The sequence below is a fragment of the Anguilla rostrata genome, chromosome 10 (genome assembly GCF_018555375.3).
Source record: "Anguilla rostrata isolate EN2019 chromosome 10, ASM1855537v3, whole genome shotgun sequence".
Taxonomy (NCBI): Eukaryota; Metazoa; Chordata; class Actinopteri; order Anguilliformes; family Anguillidae; genus Anguilla; species Anguilla rostrata.
The window spans coordinates 13116101-13137896 of record NC_057942.1 but is presented as its reverse complement, the minus strand read 5'-3'; the positions used below and the strand labels follow the sequence as shown (position 1 = coordinate 13137896).

The window sequence follows — 21796 nt, the reverse complement described above, 5'->3', positions numbered from 1 at the left end:
CTACATGAGGTCACCAGATTACACAACATGATTACCTCCAATTGGGATCCCCAAGTCTGCACTGCCACCTAGTGTACAAAATGGTGAGATGGCCAGGAAATTGTTTGGTATGGCTATACAGTAAAAGCTCAAGCTCCATCCTCCAGTTAAGCATATTCTACAGAGAAGGCAGGGGGGCACATTCCCCCACTTTGGCAAAGGTCTCTCCCCCCAACCAAAACTATCATGTTGTATTAAGTGGTAGGTGGTACATCATTGTCCAAGCCAGTGGAACAAATATGCTTTATGATGATATGATCTGGACCCTACTGGAATTAGGGGAGGGCTGGTTAGCACAGGGGTTGGTTGGCACACAGCTATTTTCTGGTCCTTTGTAGGTTACAGACACAATAATGTAAAATCAAAATATTAATTTTGTTGGACTGCAGTCATGCATCATGTTAAAACATCTAAAATATTGCTAACTTTTTTGTGAGGCAAACATTTCAATTTTGTAGTATCAAAAGTAACGAAAGAAAAAATGTCTTCACAATAAACAGATCATAAAACTGTGCTAGATATATTGGAAATGTATCACTTTCCAGATATGCACCAGCTACATTTTGATATGAGATTTGAAAGTCTGTGATGAATGATGTAGTTGGGTAACATCATATTACCATAGAGGTGGGTCCCAATGTGAGCGGGGTTGGGTGGCACACTGATTATAGAGTTGGTTGGCACAATGTTAAAAGAAATGCTATAGTTACAAAGAATGAAGCAACCAAAAAAAAACTATTTTTGACATTGAATTCAAATAAGAACCAGAAAACATGAATATCCAATGGGATCAATATATAATACTGATGTATTATAAGTATAATATAAAATAAAGAGTTGAAACCAAAGTTGGTAGGCACAATTATTTTGGGGCTGTGCCAACCAACCAAAGTATAGGCGTGTAGTTAATAATGTGTGACACATGCATTATACATACATTAAACATGATTGTATATTTATATTTATTCCATTGATTATTCATGTTTTCTGGTTCTTATTGGAATTAAATGTTGAAAATAGTTTCTATTAGTTGTTTTATTATTTGTAACAATAGCATTTTTACATTGTGCCAACAAACATGTGACAACCAACCCCGTGTAGTGCACAACATGACTTTAATCAGTCACCTAATTTTAGAAAACATTTGTTGACATTAAAATATATTTATCTATAGCTGAGACCTTAACTTTTCATTTGCTACTTTTTAGAATATTCTAACATAAATCATGCAGGAGAAATACGGCAAATTAGTGAAAAGTGTGCCAACCAACCCCGGTCTCCCCTACTGACGTTCTCGGTCATCACTAAACGCACTTTTCGCTGTCAATACATTTTTGGGTGATTGCGACTCGTTGCCTCATCCATATGCGGTTGACATTTCTCCCGTAGTTTTTCCATGCAGCTTCGATAAAAGAAGACCTTTGTGTGTGTCTGTGTGGGCACTGAGAATAATCAAATTCTCCATATTTCAGCAACATTTGGCTATTTTCATTTTAGTGGTTTTGCTTATTGTTGAAATACGGTTTTAAAATGTTAAAAGTTCGCTCTCGTTCTTACTTTTAAACTATCATATTTTACCCGACAAAACACGCACAAAGACAGTAATTGTAAAGGAACTGAAAGTGTGTAGCCAACAAGCGCCTGGCGCATTCAGTCTCGTCGTGCCATGTGACTGGAGGCTGGGCACTAAACAGCGGGCTGGCTTGAGACGGAGGGCTAGGATTGTCTCGCTCTGTAAAAGATTTACTATGCCGTGCAATTTGTTGGACGTCTGTGAATACGAAACCAATAAACTTGTCAGAATAAAAAGCACTAAACTGGGCTCGCTGAAATGGACAGTAAACGGGGTCATATTGATGTTTATTTGGTAAGTCAAACCAAATAATTCAGTCTGTTCTTTATGTTTTCAGTGGTGAACACCCACGCACCCTACCAAATCTGCAATGCAGTGCATGTAGCCTAATACCCGGAATGTGAAATCATTCAAGAACACGTTGTCTAACAAAAAACAACATGCTTTGCTAATTACAAGAGTGACAATGCACTTTCCTTATTATTAGATTATTAAACAAAATATATTGTTTTACATGTCATGCAATACTCTTTTTGCTCTATTCGAGCAGGACCGGCAATATTTGTCCTTGAAATTCATTGAAATTAATGAATCCCTTGGCATTGTGATGTTCTAGAATAAGTAGCCTGATATTCATCTTTAACACTGAAATTAATGAATCCCTCAGCATTATGATGTTCTGGAATAAGGAGTATCAGGAGCATGACCGTGTGGTCAGTTCTGTTACTACAAAGGTGAAGGGGGCTGCGCTAACCCAGGTGCCTGGCGTTGGGGAAATGCTGTGGGATGTTGTGGACTACAGTGGGCCATTCCAGGTAAATCATACTTCACCTAATGGTTCACAAGCATCTATTTGTCTGGATAGAATTGATCTTTAATGACAAAGGCATGTAGTGCCATATCTCAGTATAAATTTGGGTATAAAATACAGACTGAGAAACACGTGCTTTTTGTTCAGCGCTAGGTGCTGATACTCACTCCACTAATCAGTCACTTTCTTTTCTTTGCAGGAAAAAAACTCATTTTTTGTGGTGACCAATGTTGTGATCACAAAAAAACAAAGAAAAGGAAACTGTCCAGAGGTGAGCCAGCAGTATCATCATGCTTATGTCACAAATATAACAATAATCCACATGATCGTAAATTTTTCAGTCGCTGAAGTGCGTGTGAATCACAGGTTCCACCATATGGGAAAGTGTGCCACACAGATAAAGACTGCCAAAAGGGACACTGGGAACAGCACAGCCATGGTACTGTAACTGCTTCTCTCTGCTACTGTGAAACTTGGGTAGTCTTGCAGTTTGGGTCTGGTAAAGGGTGTGTGGAATCTTTACCAGCTAGCTAACTAGCGAAGTTGCTAGTATCAGCAGGAAAACAATTGGCATACTGCAATTCTGGATTCTGGTTAAAAATAACTCTGCGTTTTGAAAACTCGGCCCTTAATTCCACTGTCCACTATTTGTTCAGAGGCGTGAGCAGGCCTATGAGCCCTGAGTTAGTCCCATTTTTAGCGCCAATAAGGACTGAAAATAATAGCGGATATGCTCCGTGGAATAGAGGCTTGCATTCTCATTGATTCTGTTTGTGGAAATACTTCTGTTTTGAGACTTCAGTACACTCTTTCAGTCCTGGTCTGTTAGAATATTCAGCCGCAAGGTAGTGTGGAATGTGTCCCTGACCTGCTGATGTATGAGCTTATTAGGCTCACTCTCAGCTGCTCCGTAGGGCCCCCTGCTCTCGGCTAGCAAGGTTCTAGTTCTCTCTCTCTGAAGCACTCATGGACCTATTCAAGAATTTTAGCCTGTGTCCATTTATTTTTTAAACCAACTTTTTACAATTTTGCGTCTTATTTTTTTCAGGAGTTCAAACAGGACTCTGTGTGAAAAATGACCTCACAGGAAAAACCTGTGAAGTGGATGCTTGGTGTCCTATTGAGAATAAGAAAAATACCCCCAGGTATGGGTGCAGTTCTCTGGCCTCCCATGCCCCTCAGCACAGGGCTTCACATGCCACACTATTAGTCTTCTTTACAGCCAGACTTTCCATCATCACATTTGGCCTTCCCATTCTTGCTATCAATGAGGATGTAATAGCCTGTACTATAGAACACATTCTTTTCTATGTGCTGTGATCAAGGTTGACATGTAGTTTATTTCAGTTAATTGTTTGATTAAAATATTTCACGTTGATATGTAGAGTGAAAATGCAATCACTGTACTCAGCTCTTTAGTTCTGGTTTTGGAATGATTCATGAGTCAGCGGCCACATTTAGAGGAACTCTGCCAGAAAGTTTCACAACCGATGCAGAACTGCCTCATTTCTCCAATAAAACGGGAGTACATTTTTTTCCATTTCATGGGCATTTAGATATGATTATAAGTCACTTAAGATTCAGCCTAATTTGATTCAACAATTAAGTTAGCATGAAATCATCTATTTAACACATATAATATGTATTAAGTGCAAAATGAACCTATATTAAACCACTTGATTTAAAATGTAGTATGATTTATGAAGGTATTGAGTGTTAGACATTATGCATCTTCTTAATCAGTTGTAATCTGTTCTTCATGTATAGTTTCATGGTTGTCCAATGTTTGCTGTTATGTTTTTTAATCCGTGTATACCTTTGTCTGTGTCACTTGCAATGAGCATTGAGCTGAAGAAAAATTTCCATTTTATTTTATATTTAATGGACAATAAAGTTTTCTATTCTGTTCTATTCTAGTTTTCAGGGGTATAATGAGTCAAGTTGTATGCAGTTTTATTTCCCGTAATGAAACCATGGACCTGATTCAGGCTGAGCACAGTGCACTTCATGGAAACTGCAACATTTGATGGTTATTGAAATAAACACAACTTGTTTAAAAACCAGAAAAAAGACCATACTGAAAAGGAACAAAAACTTCACACTACTCACGTAAATGGTTCAAGATTAAGGAAATTGTGGTTTAACTGTTTATGGCTTTTTCGCTGACACTCCTAAGAATACAATCCATTGTCTGTTTAAATGGTCTTAACTTTATGGTAAATGGACTGCATTTATATAGCGCTTTTATCCAAAGCGCTTTACAATTGATGCCTCTCACTCGCCAGAGCAGTTAGGGGTTAGGTGTCTCGCTCAAGGACACTTTGACACGCCCAGGGTGGGGTTTGAACCGGCAACCCTCCGACTGCCAGACAATCGGTCTTACCTCCTGAGCTATGTCGCCCCATGGATATGGATATAAAAAAGTATTCATAGGAATGAAGTGCTCATTTTACAATATTAGCATTCCTGATTAGCATTTCACGTTCATTTTAGAGTTAGTGTCTTGTAGATTTACATTGGTGTGTTATACCATAGTATCCATTCATTAGCCTCATCTTAATTGCTTTATCATTTTAATGAATATAGATTGTATTTTGGGCATTAGTTGTCAATTCTACTGAGGACTGAAGGCAAATTCAAGGCATAACAACACTGATATCAAACCCTTTATCCCTAGGCCTGCACTTTTGGAATCAGCAGAAAATTTCACCGTACTTATCAAGAACAACATCAGATTTCCAGCTTTTAGTTACATAAGGTGAGGGTTCTTCTTTAACATAATGTTATACAAATCACATCAGGCCACTTTGATGATAGACCTGACTGACACCTTGTGGTTTATGTGATTTAATTAACAGTATATTAAAAGTATATCAGTAACTGAAATTGAATTCTTGTTGTTTACACATTCACATGATGCTCTAAATTGACTCATGGGTGATTTCTGCTGTGATTTGCCCATGGGAAGCACAGATGATACAAAATAATTACACTGCAGGTATGTAATAGAATAACTCAGGTCTAACTCCAGCAGAGTGTTTGTCTTGCAACCAGGAGGAATATTCTGCCTGAAATGACAGACAAGTACCTGAAGAGCTGCACCTTCAACAGACTAACCGACCCGTTCTGCCCCAAATTCCGCCTGGGTGACATAGTGCGGGAAGCCAAGGAGAACTTCTCTGAAATGGCAGTGGAGGTATGGGTGCTGGGGTTTCTTTTGTGGAAACATCAGATTTCAATGGAAGGGGGATAAATGCACGATGGTGCTATTTAACAAAATTGGCATTGTGTAGTCATGTTTTCACCAGGTCAGGTGTAGGCTATACAATGTGAATACCCACTGCTCACCTCTTCATGCTGCAGCTGCTTACTTGTTGAGGCACTAACCTCACTAACTTTTCCTGGGAGAAACTCTGCTATAGCGCATTATGTATTTCACAGAATAGGGGTTAGCCACCTTCTATAATCACTCTCAAGGAGCACTAGACACTGATTGGCCAGTAAAAGAAATGTACTGTTGATGCAGATAACAAGAAAATTTTCTTTCTTTTCCATGAATGTATTTTAGTTGTGTAATGGTAATTTGTTAGAGAGGTGAAAAATCAGCCCTACAATGGGGTGCACAATTTGCAAGTAGTCACCAAAAGAGGGAGGGTGTCACTCAGCAGGATTCTCCCTGTCTCATTACCAAGTATGATTCCTGTAGTTGATTGGACACTGTCTGTCTTCCTATGCTAGTGGTTCCCAACCTCAGTGTATGCTGGTTCCAACCAGAGTTGCAATAAATATGCAATGCCAGAATTTTAAAAAGCTGTTAATTTTTCTTAACTAGCTTAAATAGGCTCCTAATTAGGTTGTTCGACACTTGTTTCAGTTGGTTCGTAATTTGTTAAACTTATTAACACAATTCAGGTTTGTCTCTTTATCATTTGGTTTGTCTTTGAATTCTTCATTATCTACCAAAATAGTTGGTTTTTGCAGCCATATGTCCACAAGATTCTGGGATTGCAACTGTGGTTGGGACAAAAAAAAAACAGCATACACAGGAGGTCCCCAGGATCGAGGTTGGGAACCACAGCCCTAGGCCACATGCACATTAAGTACAGTTCTCCAGTGCGACTGTCCTTTACATTACATATTTGGGCATTTAGCAGCTTATCAGAGCGTACAACAGTGCATAGGTTCATGATGTAGGCAAGAACACTAGTGAAGTAGGACGAGTGCCAGAATGACACTTTTCAACACTATCCCAATCAAGTTCACTAATTAGTGGCTTTGAAATATACTTTATACTACAGTATTTAGGACTAATTACACAGCCACAACTTATGTGTTTGGATAAGTAGGACACTACAAAATCAGGGGTCCTCAATATAATCCAAAAAGGGTCAATAGCAGACCTGATTCTAAGAATCAAGGTCCTTAGCAAAGACTCTAGTGGTTGATTAGTAGAATCAGGTGTTTAACTGCTTGGTAGGAAGGAAAGTCTACACCCACAGCAGCCCTTTCTGTATTAGACTGAAGACCCCTGCTATTAATCATTTTTGATAGCTATGGTATTGCACTATGGGGAACTAGACCTAGTTATGTTATAACCCAGTTTGCACATTCAATATATGCTGCCCCAAATGAGCAACTGATTGTAACCTTGAGCAAGTAAAAACCTGAATTTCTTCAGTAAACATTCTGCTCTACAAATGGACATGTAAAATGTAAGCTGTACCAGTCTCCTTGGACAAGAAGATATGTTACACAACAAAATGTTAATTGCGAAATCAACTCTGATAGAATACCTTTAACTCTAAGAGGCTACACAATCCTTATTGCACTCATACAGACACAGTGGCAGTTGATTTAATAAAAACTTCTCTCTCACCACAGGGGGGAGTCATTGGGATCCAGATAAATTGGAAATGTAACCTGGACCGGATGTTCCACAGGTGTCTGCCCACATACTCATTTCGCAGGTTGGACGAGAAGGAGAGCAACCGCACCCTGTACCCTGGGCTTAATTTAAGGTGAGAGCCTGGGGGCCATCACACTTAGAATCCCATTTGAATGCATTTATTCTGGGTTTCCCAAAATGGCATTAAATCCATGCCTCATTCTCAGCTACACAGTCTCCATTAAGTCATCTTATACATCTTATACATCTGTATATGGTAATCAAACTTTGTACAGCCTGTCTTTTTCTCTTAGTTTGAAAGGCCAAACATAATTGTAGGCCCATCCAAATGTTGGAAACTTGAAAGAATGTAAAGAGCACAGACAAGGACATGGGTGTGCTTTTTTCACTCAATAGTCTAATACTGACTTACTGGCTAATACTGACTTACAGACTGACCCGCTGGCACTGTTGTAAGAATGGCAAACAGTAACCCTATCCTTAACATGCAGGTAGATAATATCATAATGAAATGTGCCAGTTGAACTCCAAAATACTGTTATTGAGTAAGATGTATAGTTAGCGGCTTGTCTTGACAGGTTTGCAAGGTATTACAGAGAGAATGGAGTGGACGAGAGGACACTGTTTAAAGCGCATGGGATCAGGTTTGATGTTATGGTGTTTGGGAAGGTTAGTGTGATCTCTGTTTGCAAGTGCAAATATCACAATATCCATTCTTTTTTTACATATTAACTAAGTTTTTTTAAGTTAAAATGTTAAGAAAAAGGTCTGTAAGCAATGATTCTGAGGTATTATTTTGTCTCTCTGAAGGCAGGTAAATTCAGTATAATCCAGCTGATCATATACATTGGATCGACTCTCTCGTATTATGCATTGGTGAGTGCTCCCATGTTTACTCTGATTACTGTTAGGAAGCCTGCATGGAACAGAAATGATGCAGCATTAATGAAGCTAAACATGCTAAGAAATTGAAGGTTTCTCCCTCCAGACCACCATATTGATTGATTGGCTCATCACTACTAGCTGCTATGCCCAAGAGGCCAAGCAGAATTATTCAGAAAGGAAGTTTGAATTAGTCCGGGACAGAAGGCAGGTGAGCGAGAGTTCACCCCCCCCCCCGCTTCCACCATTCATAATTTGAATTATTTGAAATGTGAGGCTCTTGCCTGGACCTTGTATGTAAATGGGAAGAGAACTCTTAAACAGGAGCCTTATTATTCTCTGCCCAGGGTTTGCTTTGTGTCTCTTTTGTGGATGAGCCTCATGTGAGGGTGGTAAAAAAACCACAGAAGAAGAGATTACAGAAGGCTAGGCCTATCTCCTGCCATACCCGAAAGGTAAGCCTCAACTGGTTGCTCTCCTGTGTCTTTTGCATATTGGGACAATGCTTCATGACAGCCATGAACTATATTCTTTGGACGACATTGCTGGCAACATCAGAGCAAATGGTCATGCATTCACTCACTGCCCAAACAGCCCAGGCAGCTTGTTTCCACATGAATGCTCTATTTTTACCCATTTTTACTGAATTGTGTGGTAGGATCCAAATCAATTACAATCACAAATGTTTAAAGCTTGTAAGAGAAAACAGGCTTTTCTCCAAAATATATGTTTTATTCCAATTAGGTGCATGGTAAGAGTAAATTAGGTTTTGGTGACGGGAGCAGCTGAAACTAGAACATACACTCCAGGGGCAGTGGAGTTCTTCTGAACAACTAGCAGCCTGCTCTGCTATCTTTAAGCAGGTCTATTGCTGTTCTCTCTTGGGTCTGACTGTGTTAGAATTTAATAGACCTATTTGTTTTAAGCATGATTGAGAGTGCAAGCACATTACACAGATTCCTGAATCAGTTCCTGTCCCGTCTGTCCATCTGTTTATTCGCCTATTTCTCAGACCCTCTTCCCTGTTGCCCTCTAATGTTTCTCCAGAGTGCAGACTGTTTGTACTTCCAAAAGCAATGTAGTTGTGATGAGCTAATCTGCGTTTTACACAAATTCACTTGCAGCTTGATAAAAATAACTGTATTTGCCATAATACGCCGACACACAATAAATGCATGTTCATCATCTTATTATGACACTTTAAACAGAAGAAAGACGAAATAGTCAGATTAGCAGGATGAAATAGCCTAAGCAAAAATGTTTTGGTCAAAATGAATTTTAACCACACAGGCCAATAGTAGTGATTTCTGCCTTAATTGAGTCATGTTGTGTGTCTCCCCACTGGACTTCTAGCAGCACTAAGCACTGTCAGGATTTTAAATTTGACCATGGAGCACATTGCTGCAAAAATAAACGGTGCTTTACAATGATGTCACCCAGGAGCTTTAGGATTCCCAGATTTGAAATAAATCCTTGTGACTGGATGTCCCAGCAGAGTTACAGGGCAAATTAAATTGCCAGTGTGCTTTTTGAAAACAAAGCCATAGACTATAAGTGTTGTGCTATATAAGCGACTTTCCACTTCCTGTTCTAAATACAGTAGGCCACTTCTCCAGTCGTTACTGAAGCACATTTAATGCAACCCCACAGTCACTGGGCAGATTCTCTTTAAAAGGGAAGCACTCCTGTTGAAAAGGAAAGCACGGCTGCAGTCTTACCATGTCAGGCCACTGTGACGTGCTACACAAATAGATTATGGCAGCTTCTACCGCATCATATTGGCCAACCAAAGGCTGGAATTATGTGTGACCAATCACATGCTCTGCCTCTGAAGCCAGGCACTCAAACTGATGTGGTCATGTGACTGCCAATTGCGGTCTCACTGCAGCTCTATAATCAAACTGATCACTGTGTCACCTTGTAGAGGCAATATCAGCTTTTAAGAATATTTTCTGGAGCTATGTAACATGAATTAAAAATAAAGATTTTAATTAAAAAAATAATAATAATAATGGTTTGATCTAATGGTACACCGATGGCAGGGCAAAAGTTCAGAATGATGATTGCTTGTGTGTGTGTGTGTGTGTTCCCGCTCTCAGGATGGGGCAGTGAGCATGAGGGTGCTGGCGAGTGTGGTGCAGACCTCCCCTGGGCGTGGCCCTGAAATGGAGCTGATGGAGGTGGTCGAGCCCAACCGTCCAGCCTGGTGCCTCTGCGGCCACTGCGCCCCCCGCCCTGCCCCCCAGGAGCAGCTGTGCTGCCGGCAAAGCCAGGGCCCCTGCATCACGACCTCGGCCGCCTTCCCTCGCCTGGTGCTGAGTCGTCCCGTCCTGGAATCCACCCTCCTGTACAGGGAGCCCCTCACGGACCTCCTCAAGGGGGACTCCACCCGCCCGCTCCGCCACTGTGCCTACCACCTCTACATTGACTGGCGTTTCGGGGGCGCCCAGGGAGACGCTTGCCCGGTCATCCCCAGCTGCTGTGTGCAGCGAATAAGGAGCCAGTACCCAAACCAGGATGGGCGCTACAGCGGTCTGCAGGCTAAGAGCTACAGGCCGCCGACCCACTCATTTTCTGATACAATGCTTTGAGAGCGCGACAGCACAACTCAGCACAATTCAAAGGGAGTTGGAGTTTCATAAGACTCCCTCATTCAGTCATTCTTTGGTGTAATGTCAGTATTTAAAGGCATATAGTGGCATTAAATTGTATTACCTTTTCCCATTAACTAATACATGCACTGAATATGTGTATTGCATACACATAATATACAGATTTTGTCTTGTACATTTCGCTGGCCTTCAGAAATGTATAATTTTCTAACATTCACATTTTACACTTTCATTGTTTACGAAGACTTATTCTGTGGAATGGTCCGAGTTTGCACACTCACTTGAATCAGATCTTATCATTGCTATTTATTTTATTGTTTGCTGTATCTTTTTTAATAAATACTTTTGTTTATACTTTTATAATAAAGTCTTTATTTCTTATTCGACAGTGGATTTTCTTCTTTATTTTGGGCTGTACTGTGTTTTCAGCATCAGAGTTGATTCAGTCAGAATATGCTCGCACAGCTAAGGAACCACCTGTGCTGCCAGTTTTTCCAAAAGAGCAACATTTCGTTTCACTTTAAAATGAACGACTCACCAGAGCGGTTACATGACTGCAGGACCAGCATCATTAACAGCTGTAAAGATAAGGACAGTAGGCAGTCTATAAACACGTATTATCTCGCTTGCCGTTTTGAACGTAGCTGCAGACATGGCTGCAGGTAAAGGATGCTGCAGTGCACTCAGCCGGTGTATTTTTGAATATGAAACACCCAAAGTGCTGGTGATCCAGAGCAAGACCGTGGGAACGATCCACAGACTTATTCAGGCTTCCATTGTTGGCTATGTGATCGGGTGAGTACTGCGATCCGACACATCAATGAGCACAATGACAATTTAGGTCTTTGTGTTTGTGATAACTTCAATTATGCAGGAAAGCGGTACATATCAAACCCAACTGGGCTACTGAAGAGTTACATCATCAACCTAGTTTTTTTTCCTAGATGCAAAGTATGGAGAGAAGTATTGTATCCTACTTATTCCTCTTTCATTAAAATCAGTTTTTTTTACTTTGGGAATTATTGCTAAAATGACTATCACTATTATGCACTATAAATAAGAAATTTAGCAATATTGGATATGTTGTTCCATCAACAAATATTTTAGTAAACTGTGATGCCAGAGAAACATACAGGTCTAATGTAAGCTTACTGTTGTCCAACTTCTAAATGTTCGGTCAAAGACCCTTTCTTAACAGATTCCAGTAATCCAGACCGGATGTGGCTCATGGTTGGCCTGTATAATGCATTCTTTATTGGGATGGAAATATGCAGATTCTGGGGCTGATATCCTGTTTTATACTAAAGCACAAATGCAAACTGCCACCATGTTTTCACATTCATGGAAGTAGATGACCACAGACGTCACCTTGTGAATGTTATTAAGCAGCTGCTAGAGATCATGAGCTAGGGAGTTAGGGAGCTACTGAGTTTTTGTATAGCTTCCGTTGTCAGTTTGGCTCATAAAAATTATAAATCAAAAAAATAAATGACTATGAATAGAACAGATGTATGAACAGATACAAGGCTACTTTTTGAGTAAGTCATTTTTTTCCACTTAATTAAAAGCACCAGAGGCAGATCAAATGTGCTGCTTCAAAGAAGCATGTATGTTGCATCATCACATTGGCCCATCATATCATTTTAAGCCATTATCACTAATACCAATACAACCCCCAATATTATCCTGCATGCTCAATTATTTTTGTCATTAGGTCTGTCTCAGTGCATTTTTGTCTAACTTTGTTGTGCCACCGCTTGTTTCATATGCCAGGTATGTCTGTGTGATCCAGCGGGGCTACCAAGACACAGACTCCGTCATCAGCTCTGTTACCACCAAGGTCAAGGGCAATGCTTTGGCAAAGATCCCCGACGTGGGTGTCCAAGCGTGGGACGTGGCTGACTACATCATACCATCTCAGGTATGTCATTTATTTGCCACCAATTTGATCAATGTAAGCATTGACTGGCTGACCATGTTGGTCACCAATCTATACCCTGAGCCTTCCAGAGGAGGATGGGTTTCCCCCTTGAGCCTGGTTCCTTCCAAGGTTTCTTCCCATCTGCCACAGGGAGTTTTTCCTTGGCACTGTTGCTTTAGGCTTGCTCCTGTGGGGGTTTAGGCCAGGGTTGTCTGTGAAGTGTATTGTGACAATTGCTGTGAAATGCGCTATATAAATAAAATTAGATTGATTGATTGATTGAGATACCCCAAGTTTAGAGTCTATAGCCAACATGCACCCCACAGTGGTTGTGTGTCAGTCACAAGGCAGCTGCCTGAGAAAGGCACAGGCAGTAGGCAGCTGGCCTCAGACTGAGACATCCTCCATTCTCCCTGTCAATTATTCAGGGTACAGCACTGCAAGAATATGTTTTCCAGGCTGTCGAGTAAGAATGGTGATACACTGCTTTGCTCTGATCAAAGATTTGTTGTGAAGCACAGAATGATCTCTAGTCTGTGATTTGCTACTGTGTTGTGACAGGCGGAGAACTCCTTCTTTGTATTGACAAATTTGATTGTCACCCAGAACCAAACACAGTCAACCTGTGCTGAGGTAGGATACTGCTGGAGAATACTACTTCTGTGTGCATTCTGCAAGCTTCCAACAGCCTGAACAGCATTCATAATTCCCTTTATGCAAAGGAAAATACATGTATGCTATATATAAACGGTAAAAAAGTAATCTCACTGTGAGGTCACTAAATAAAAGCATTAGTAATGGCATACAGTGTGATTGGGTTACAAACCTTAACCTTACTCTGTCAAGAGTCAGATATTCAGTGCACTGTCAAGGGAAGTCTTCTAAATTGGACCTTGTGTTAAATTACCCGTCATGACTGAACAAATACACTTAAATTCAGGATCCAGCATGGTTAGATTTTCTGATAGATAAAGATAAGAATAATATTTGCTTATCTGATATACTGGTAATAGGATTTATTTATTTTTATATTTATTATTCAGTAAGAAATGGCTTAAGGTAACCCTCTTTCTTATTCAGCTCCCTAGACCGTCCACCATTTGTACTTCTGACAGCAACTGCACTGCAGGATTCAGCAATGTGCACGGCAATGGTAGGCCACAATATCGTGATATCTTACATGATATAAGCTATATGTATGTCTTCTTGAGAATGGAACATCACTGATATACATTGTGTTACATGTCTAACAGTCAGTAATATTCAGGACCTTAGTAATATGGCAGCAATTGTACGGAAGCAGTTCAGACTAGGCATTCTACCAGCTAGTCTGGCAACACTTGAGACTCAAACTCATTAAGCACTTATCACAGATATTGGGCTCTGTCCATTCACACTATAGCGTGAAGATTAACACAGTTCAGCATTTTCCTTGTCTAATGGGGATTGCAGCTGAAAAATGTCCAATTTTGTCCCAAGGTATCCAGACAGGGAAATGTGTGGATTACTCAGACACTGTCAAGACGTGCGAGGTGAAGGCTTGGTGCCCATTGGAAATAGACACAAACCTGCCTGAGTGAGTTATTGAATTCTACAAAGACACTTCTGAAAAAATACAACTCAGAAAGCATACTAAAGGATTACACAATTTTTCAAACTTGATTCAAAAGCTATACTAAAATTGATGGGTAAATATATATGAATGTCTTACAGTACTTATATTCGTGTTAATCAAAGTATTGTATTTCAGTCAATTATAAAAGTAACTGTACTGTAATGATTTTTTTTTTGAAGATGGGTTATACAAATGAAATGGTATACTTAATCTTACAATGTGAATCAATTCTACTACCACTGAACTCAAGTTTTTCCAGTTTGAACACCAGAGGTCACTGTGTGGTTCTTTGCTGTTTTCCTTCATCTTTGCTTTTCTGATATGTATTGCTGACAAAGCTATATATTGAAGACAGCTCTGATTGTCGGTACATTTATGTTACATTGTGGCTTTGCCAGTAGTTACACACAGTACCATACACTATAACTGAAACGGCTACTGTTTTTTAAAAGATAGGGTATTTCTTGCATCCCCCGACAGACAAAAAAAATAATAATAAAAATTTTAAATGAATGGTGGGAGACCACAGTATTTAACATTCCAGACAGGTCTGTCACTACAACAGTTTTTTTGAGAATTCTTCAGGTATTATTTTACTGTATAGGTTAATTTTATATCCAGTAACAAACAAGGAAGTGTTTATGTGTCCCTTTATGCATGAATGCAGATGTTTGTGTCAAGCAAGCAGTGTAGTAAAATACTCAGAGTAGTGTGGCATCAATCTTGAGCAGTGTAACAGTATGCTCACTGATTAAAATAAACCAAACTTGTCTGGTGAATCCCAGAGGATAGTCAGAACAGTGATCAATGCATGATTTTAGTAAATTTGAAATGTTAGGCGCATAGCATCAGGGACACCTCAGGTTTTGCGACTGTAAAAACATGCCGAAGTTATGTAATTTCTCACTTTCATAGGCCTGCAGTGTTGGCTGATGCAGAAGAGTTCACTGTGCTTATAAAGAACAGCATCCAATACCCCAAATTCAACGTCAATAAGTGAGCAATTCGTTTCTCTTACGAGCTGAAGCAACCGTTTTCAATTGAAATGAACACAAGAGGAAACATTAAGCACTGTTGTCTTTGAATAGGCCTATGTGTTCTGCTGAAATATGTTGTACAAAGGTGGCTGCTTCGACAGCGGTGAGCTCAGTTTTAACATGCTGGATCCCTCCATTTCTTCGGTCTGTCATTAATGCAGGAGAAACATCCTGCCTCATGTTAACTCCTCCTATCTGAAACACTGCACCTTCAACCGCCTAACCGACCCCAACTGCCCCATCTTCCGCTTCAGAGACATCGTCGCCGAGGCCCATGAGGACTTCCAGGACATGGCCGTACATGTCAGTCGTAACCTCTTTGCTCACTTCCTTTCTGGACCCTTGCTCTGACCCCATTACCCTGCCCCCCAGGCCTACAGGCAGGAGGCAGAAAGTGTTTTTTTCTGTAGGAAGGTCATGGAAATATCATAAATTATGTATATTGAGTAATGCTCGGGGAAACATATTTATTAATTCTGTAAAGCAATAGTGATGCATACTCAGCGGGAGTCTATAACAACACTGCTTGGTTTTGTCCTTATTTGTAAGCACAAAAGACTTGCATGACCCATGCTTAGCAACAGACATGACAAAGGAAAATGTGAAATGAATTGCAATAGAACCTTCCACAGGCATTCTACAAATAAACAAATGCATGTCTAAGGTCAGCAGACATACCCCCTGGGAGCTACAACAGCAAAGGTCAAGCATGAGATCAAATGGTCTTTTACAGTAAAATAACTAGGAAAACACGTGATTCTAATACCACTTTAAGAAGCTGTTGTTCATGCCACTGAGATCAGCATATATTTCTATGACCCCCAATCCCCCTCCCCTTCACCAATTTTCACAAACAGTGATCTTGAACAGGGTTTACCTGTGCACTTAATTCTTGCTGACTGGGCGTAGATTAATAATGCAAACTGATGGTCCACAGCTGCTGCAGTAGGCAGGATGTGGACTTTGTCCCAGTAGCATATTATTAACTGAATCTAGGGATACCACCTGGCTCTCTGGGAGGGCTTGCTCAGGTAATCCTCACATTGTCACTTCTGTAAATGAGTTTTTCCAATGCTTCCAGGATAAGCCATAAAGCATTGGCTTCTTGTGACTTGAACCTGTGGAAGTGTACTATACCTGTCTACGAGGGCACTATTGGTTGATTTTAAAATAGAACACTACAGTTGAAAAAACACAAAATTACTCTTTGGTACCCCTGAATGAACGTATAATATATAGTAAGTGAGCACTCAATATTATAAAAGAAAATGGCAGAGGGGAGTGGGGGTCTTTGCAAGTCTCTGTGAAGGCCGGGTGAGTTTCAGCACATGGGTTTTTTTTGGGGGTGGGGGCTATACATTATGTATGCATTATATGTGCCACGATTTGTTGCTGTTAACTGCACAAGACCTGAGATTTCTGTACTTGGAGTAATAATACACACGAGTGATGATCCTTATGACATGTTTGTGCTCTTGCTGGCCCAGGGAGGGGTGATTGGGATTTTGATTGACTGGAGTTGCAACTTGGACATGCCTGAAAACAAGTGCGTACCGAAGTACTCCTTCCGTAGACTGGACAACAAGTACAATGACAACAACGTGGCCCCCGGATACAACTTCAGGTAAAAAACCCTTGCACCGGCATTCTCCAGTAACAGATACAGTCATATACACATACACTGTCATGGTGTTCCAAATAAATGACCTGTCATGAGAGAAATTTGCTGATATGCCTCGCAGTGTGCTATGAGGGATCTTTCAAAAAGTACAGCTGCAGAGACATATCATACCACCTGCAAAAGGGGTTCTGGTTCTTCTCTGAAACCTTTAACAGGGATTAAGTTCAATTTAGCCGCTGCATGCACCTCCTGATGGAAGTACATCGAACACATGCCTTGTACTATGGCTTGTAGCCAGTGTTCCTGGTGATAATTATAATTTCCTTTTGTACATTACACTATGATTATGTGTCTCTGACCAGAACAACTTCTAAATCATGTTTGCTCGTTTATTTTCTATGTATTATCATTGTGCACAGAAATATCCTCAATAATCCCTAACAAAATTTATATTTGTTAAATAGGAACCATAGGTGCTCTTTTGACTTAAAATACTCAATCAAAATTGGTTTTACACAAAACATTTTCTGTGATGCTGGATATAACCAGCAATAGGGATCTAAATTTCCCAAGAGTCCGACGATTGAGACCCAGTTTTGGGTTCCTGCCTCATTTTGCTATCCTGCCACACAACCACCTGCCCCCCTTCTTTCAATACACAGACCACTTATGCACATACAAAAGCATCCACTTGTATCATGCAAAGCACCATTAATAAAACAAAAAACAAAGCCCACTCACTCGTTTCAGACGCTTGTCAATGTCTTGCCTTGCGCTACGTGAAATAACCTGTAATCTGCTCGAGAACTTCTTTGCACGGTCATTCTGAATGGATAGAATCCCAGTCCATGAAGTCACTCCTGTCACACTCCTCGAACAGTTCCTAATTAATTTCAGGTTTAAAAAGCATCTCGGCGGAAGCAGTTAGGCCGACCTAAATTTTAAAAACAACAGCACAGTTGTGCATTTCTCTCCAAAACTGGCAGTATTACTATCAACAAATAACATCTTGCCCACATTTGTGAATATGTCTGACAGTTGAGAAATAAATCTGATCAACCATTAACCAATATCCAGCCAACCGTAACAACCGTTTACGATATCCTTGTGATATCCTTATAATTGCTATGGCTGTTGGTCATGGCAGTCACAGGTGTCACGAATTCCGTGATTTTTGCGTTTTTCCTCCGTTTTTATATTGCTTTCCGTGATTTCGGCAATTTTTCTATGTTAACTGTCAACCTTAACGTAGCCAACAGTGTTATTTTTTAGGCCTGAGAATTTTAACAATATTGCCATGGGATGGGAAAAACAAAGTGCTACAATGTATACAGATTCAGCACTGGGATCAAAATTCCCTTCCTTGTCCGTTGTTGGAATCAGATGTTTGACGGCCCCTGTCAACAATGTTGATGCCCAGCGCTCCTCCAGTTATGGTAACATTCAGTGACAAGAGGCAATCATTAAAGACTGGCCCAAAGTCAGCCCTTGCTATCTGGGACTTTCTTGTAACATCACTAAAACTTAATTTGCAGGTCAGTTTTCACCTCATCATTGTCAATCTTTGTATGACTTTGTAAACTTTATATGACTGGGTTGTAGCTAGCTAACTGCATATACTATAGCTAGCATAACTCATACATAACTCAGGCTAGTAACTGTGAGAGCAGCTAATGGTGCTGCCGGTTAGTAGGCAACATACTGTATTGCCTTTGGCAAAATGATCTGTACAATATCATACAGCCAAGATAGCAGTAAATTTGACCATTCATGGCCATCTAACAGGTGTCATTTAACATAATGCAATATTACAATTAGCATATATCAGAATGTTCAATACATATGTTGAAAAATGGGGAAGGTACAGCCATGTGGATATTTTAATAAGTTGTTCCCAGAAGATAATATTTGTGTGCACACACAATACACATCTAGTTCCCTAAATAAATAAAAAATACAATTTTTTTGGAACATCAAGGGCCATTGTTACCTAATTGAATTTGCCCCTTGATTGCTTGTTTCTGTGTGTCATGCTGACTTCTGTTATACTGGTGACCCACTAGACCACAGTGACACAGCTCATTTTGACACACTATCAAATTTATGCAAAAATCATTATAGTAACAATAGGTTACTAACAATAATTCTTACATTCTTAAATGTGTGTGTGTGTGTGTTTCGTATCTCATGATTGAAATATATGTGATAATAGTATAGTAGTTTAGTTATTAGGTGTACTGGTTGACTCATTGTAAGGAGAAGTTTGGTGTTATTTCAACTTCAGGACTGCTGTTAATTGCACATCTGCGAGCAGGAAGAAAAGGGCTTTAGTGGGATTGTGCTAGGGCCCGTCATTCAGACCCTTCATTAACTCTGGGCCCCTGTGCAACTACAAATATAGTTATACTGTGCATACACTTTATGTATGTGTACATCCCTAATGTAAATATCTTCAAAGGTTTGGGTCGGCTGTTTTCATCCAGCTGTGCCATGCTAATTTTCTGGTTCTCAAATGGTCAGATAGACAAAAATAACAAAATCTAACTGCTATTTATTTTTCCAACAGATTTGCCAGATATTACAAAGATTGTGATGATATAGACAAACGAACACTGATCAAAGGCTACGGAATCCGTTTTGATGTTATTGTCTTTGGAACGGTGAGTCAGAAAAAGCAGTGACAACATAAAAAGACGGTGAGTGGGGTGGCTGGGTTGCTCATCTGTTCCAGAGCATGCATGAGCCCCACTGTCCGATATTGGATCTTGACCGTGCAGTACATGACTGGGCATTCTAAATTAGGGAAAAAAAGAGGGGGAAAGCGTTAAAAAAGAAGTGAATATTTTATCTTTGGTGGGACTATTCAATCTGCAAACCTTTTATTACTACAATACCTTGTAATAGTCTTACTATTTACTGTATTTAATTTTCCAGGTGAAAAAAGTAAAGGTTTTATTATGTTATCTTACATGTAATCATTCTTGTTTTAATCACTATGGCTAAAAGCTCTGCGGCAGACTGAACCTTGTTCTAATCCAAATGAAATAGTGCAAACAGTGTTGCCAGATGTCGGAGCAGATTTAATGCCAAAGATCAACCAAATAGGTCACACTGTGAAGTCACAATGCAAAACAAACCCTCCAAAGACATCAAGAGCTTAACTCTGGATTTTATAGAGAACACCAAAATATGTTTGCCAAAAAGACAACCAATAAAACCATTTTCTTGTAGGCTGGTAAATTTAACATGGTGCCCACACTGGTGAACATTGGCGCTGGATTGTCCTTTCTCAGCTTGGTGAGTAGCACACAGCATGGCACCCATTTCAGACAGGAAGTGATGTCAGGTCAAACATTTTTAAATGACAAAATGGCTATTTCCATCAGAGATGTACCCTTTTCAATAAAAAGTCTGTTTTTTCATATTGTTTTGTTGTATTGCAAACAAAAGCTGAGTGCGACTTTTTCAACACAACAATGGATCTGTGCAGTAAATAATGTCAGGTGCAGTGACAGCAGGTTTCCCTTCTCAGGTCAGCGCTGTTTGTGATTGGGTGACCTTCACATTCTTGAAGAAAAGAAACTACTACAGTAAACACAAATACATTCATTTGGATGAAAGTGATGACACTGTGAGTTTGACACCTTTGCGTGAATAAATGTAATGTACAATAAATGTAAAGAGCCTTTTACTGCCCCATTCCCTGACTGGGAGATTAATGTGTACCAGCCTAAATCAGTTGCTATTTTCCTTGCCAAACCTTTTTTTAAATTTTTGATCCTGCTGACTTTTTCTTAAGTTTGACAGGTTATGGACTGCTGTCCTATAAAGAGACATTCCCCACATGCAGACTGAGTCCTATAACTTGGACATCCATAGTCTGAATCTGGGCCATGTCTTTTTAACCAACTATAACAAGGTGACACAGTTGTGTTTGTCCCACCTTGACAGGGTTCTTTGGGCATGTGTACCTGCTAGCTACTTATCAGGAACATACAGGTTAGCACAGCTGTCATTAGCGAGAGATCCACCACTGTGTGGTACACTGCATGGCATGCAGCCTAGAAAATAATTGGCTTGAGAGTCATTTTAGTGCAGGAGCTCAGCCAGTGTCCCTCCAGTGGGTGGCAGGTGGTGAAACAAAAGAATAGAACAAGGGGTGATTCTAAAAATTGGATACAAGGGGGGATCCTGAAAAAAAAGGTTAGATGACTTACAATTCTGTCTTATTTTTCTTTGCTTAAAAGGAAGGAACCATGTATGGTACCGAGTAGAGCTCATCTGCTGCTGAAAAGTGTCTATATGGTGACATCTTTCTTCCTGGGAACTTGAAAGCATCTCCACCCTTCTGAACCCCTCCCTCTCTCCTGAATCAAATACACATTTTTAAAACAACTTTATAAAAAATTTGTGTTCCTCTAAACTGTATGCACCCGGCCAGTGCTACTCTTCACTTCACAGTCTATCAGATCAGCTGTGTAGCCACTGTGCCCAAGAACTGCGCATCTTACGCAGCTAACACAGGCCATGGCACTGGATTCTGGGGGCGGATCTTTACATTGAGAACTAAAGATTTAGCTGGATATGCTACCTGTTTACTGAAAAGACTCATAAATGCTCTCACTTAGAAATGACATACCGTAAGCTCAGAACTTGGTTCATGTTACAATGTTCTGGTGTCCTTGGTTTTTTGTTTGCAATTTCCTTCGGGATTTAATGGTATAACGTTTCAAATAAAAATACATACACTCCCGCCCGCTACCTTTACCTTCACCTACA

The 21796-nt window shown here is 40.1% G+C and overlaps 2 protein-coding genes across 2 annotated transcripts; both read left to right on the top strand.

The window, feature by feature from the left end:
• The first annotated feature begins 1682 nt into the window (after nt 1–1682).
• p2rx7 (purinergic receptor P2X, ligand-gated ion channel, 7) lies at nt 1683–11209 on the top strand. The gene is made up of 13 exons (XM_064354216.1): nt 1683–1906; nt 2280–2427; nt 2623–2694; nt 2790–2862; nt 3472–3568; nt 5101–5181; nt 5478–5619; nt 7305–7441; nt 7908–7998; nt 8140–8205; nt 8318–8422; nt 8559–8666; nt 10311–11209. Exons 1-13 carry the CDS (start codon nt 1788–1790, stop codon nt 10800–10802), a joined length of 1731 nt encoding a protein of 576 aa, XP_064210286.1. The 5' UTR covers nt 1683–1787; the 3' UTR covers nt 10803–11209.
• A 266-nt stretch (nt 11210–11475) lies between these two features.
• Nucleotides 11476–21769, top strand: p2rx4b (purinergic receptor P2X, ligand-gated ion channel, 4b). Its single transcript, XM_064354219.1, has 12 exons — nt 11476–11618; nt 12597–12744; nt 13306–13377; nt 13825–13897; nt 14224–14320; nt 15275–15355; nt 15558–15699; nt 16884–17020; nt 19584–19677; nt 20249–20314; nt 20550–20648; nt 21265–21769. The coding sequence occupies exons 1-12, from the start codon at nt 11476–11478 to the stop codon at nt 21289–21291; spliced, it is 1179 nt and encodes a 392-aa protein (XP_064210289.1). The 3' UTR covers nt 21292–21769.
• The last annotated feature ends 27 nt before the right edge of the window (nt 21770–21796 follow it).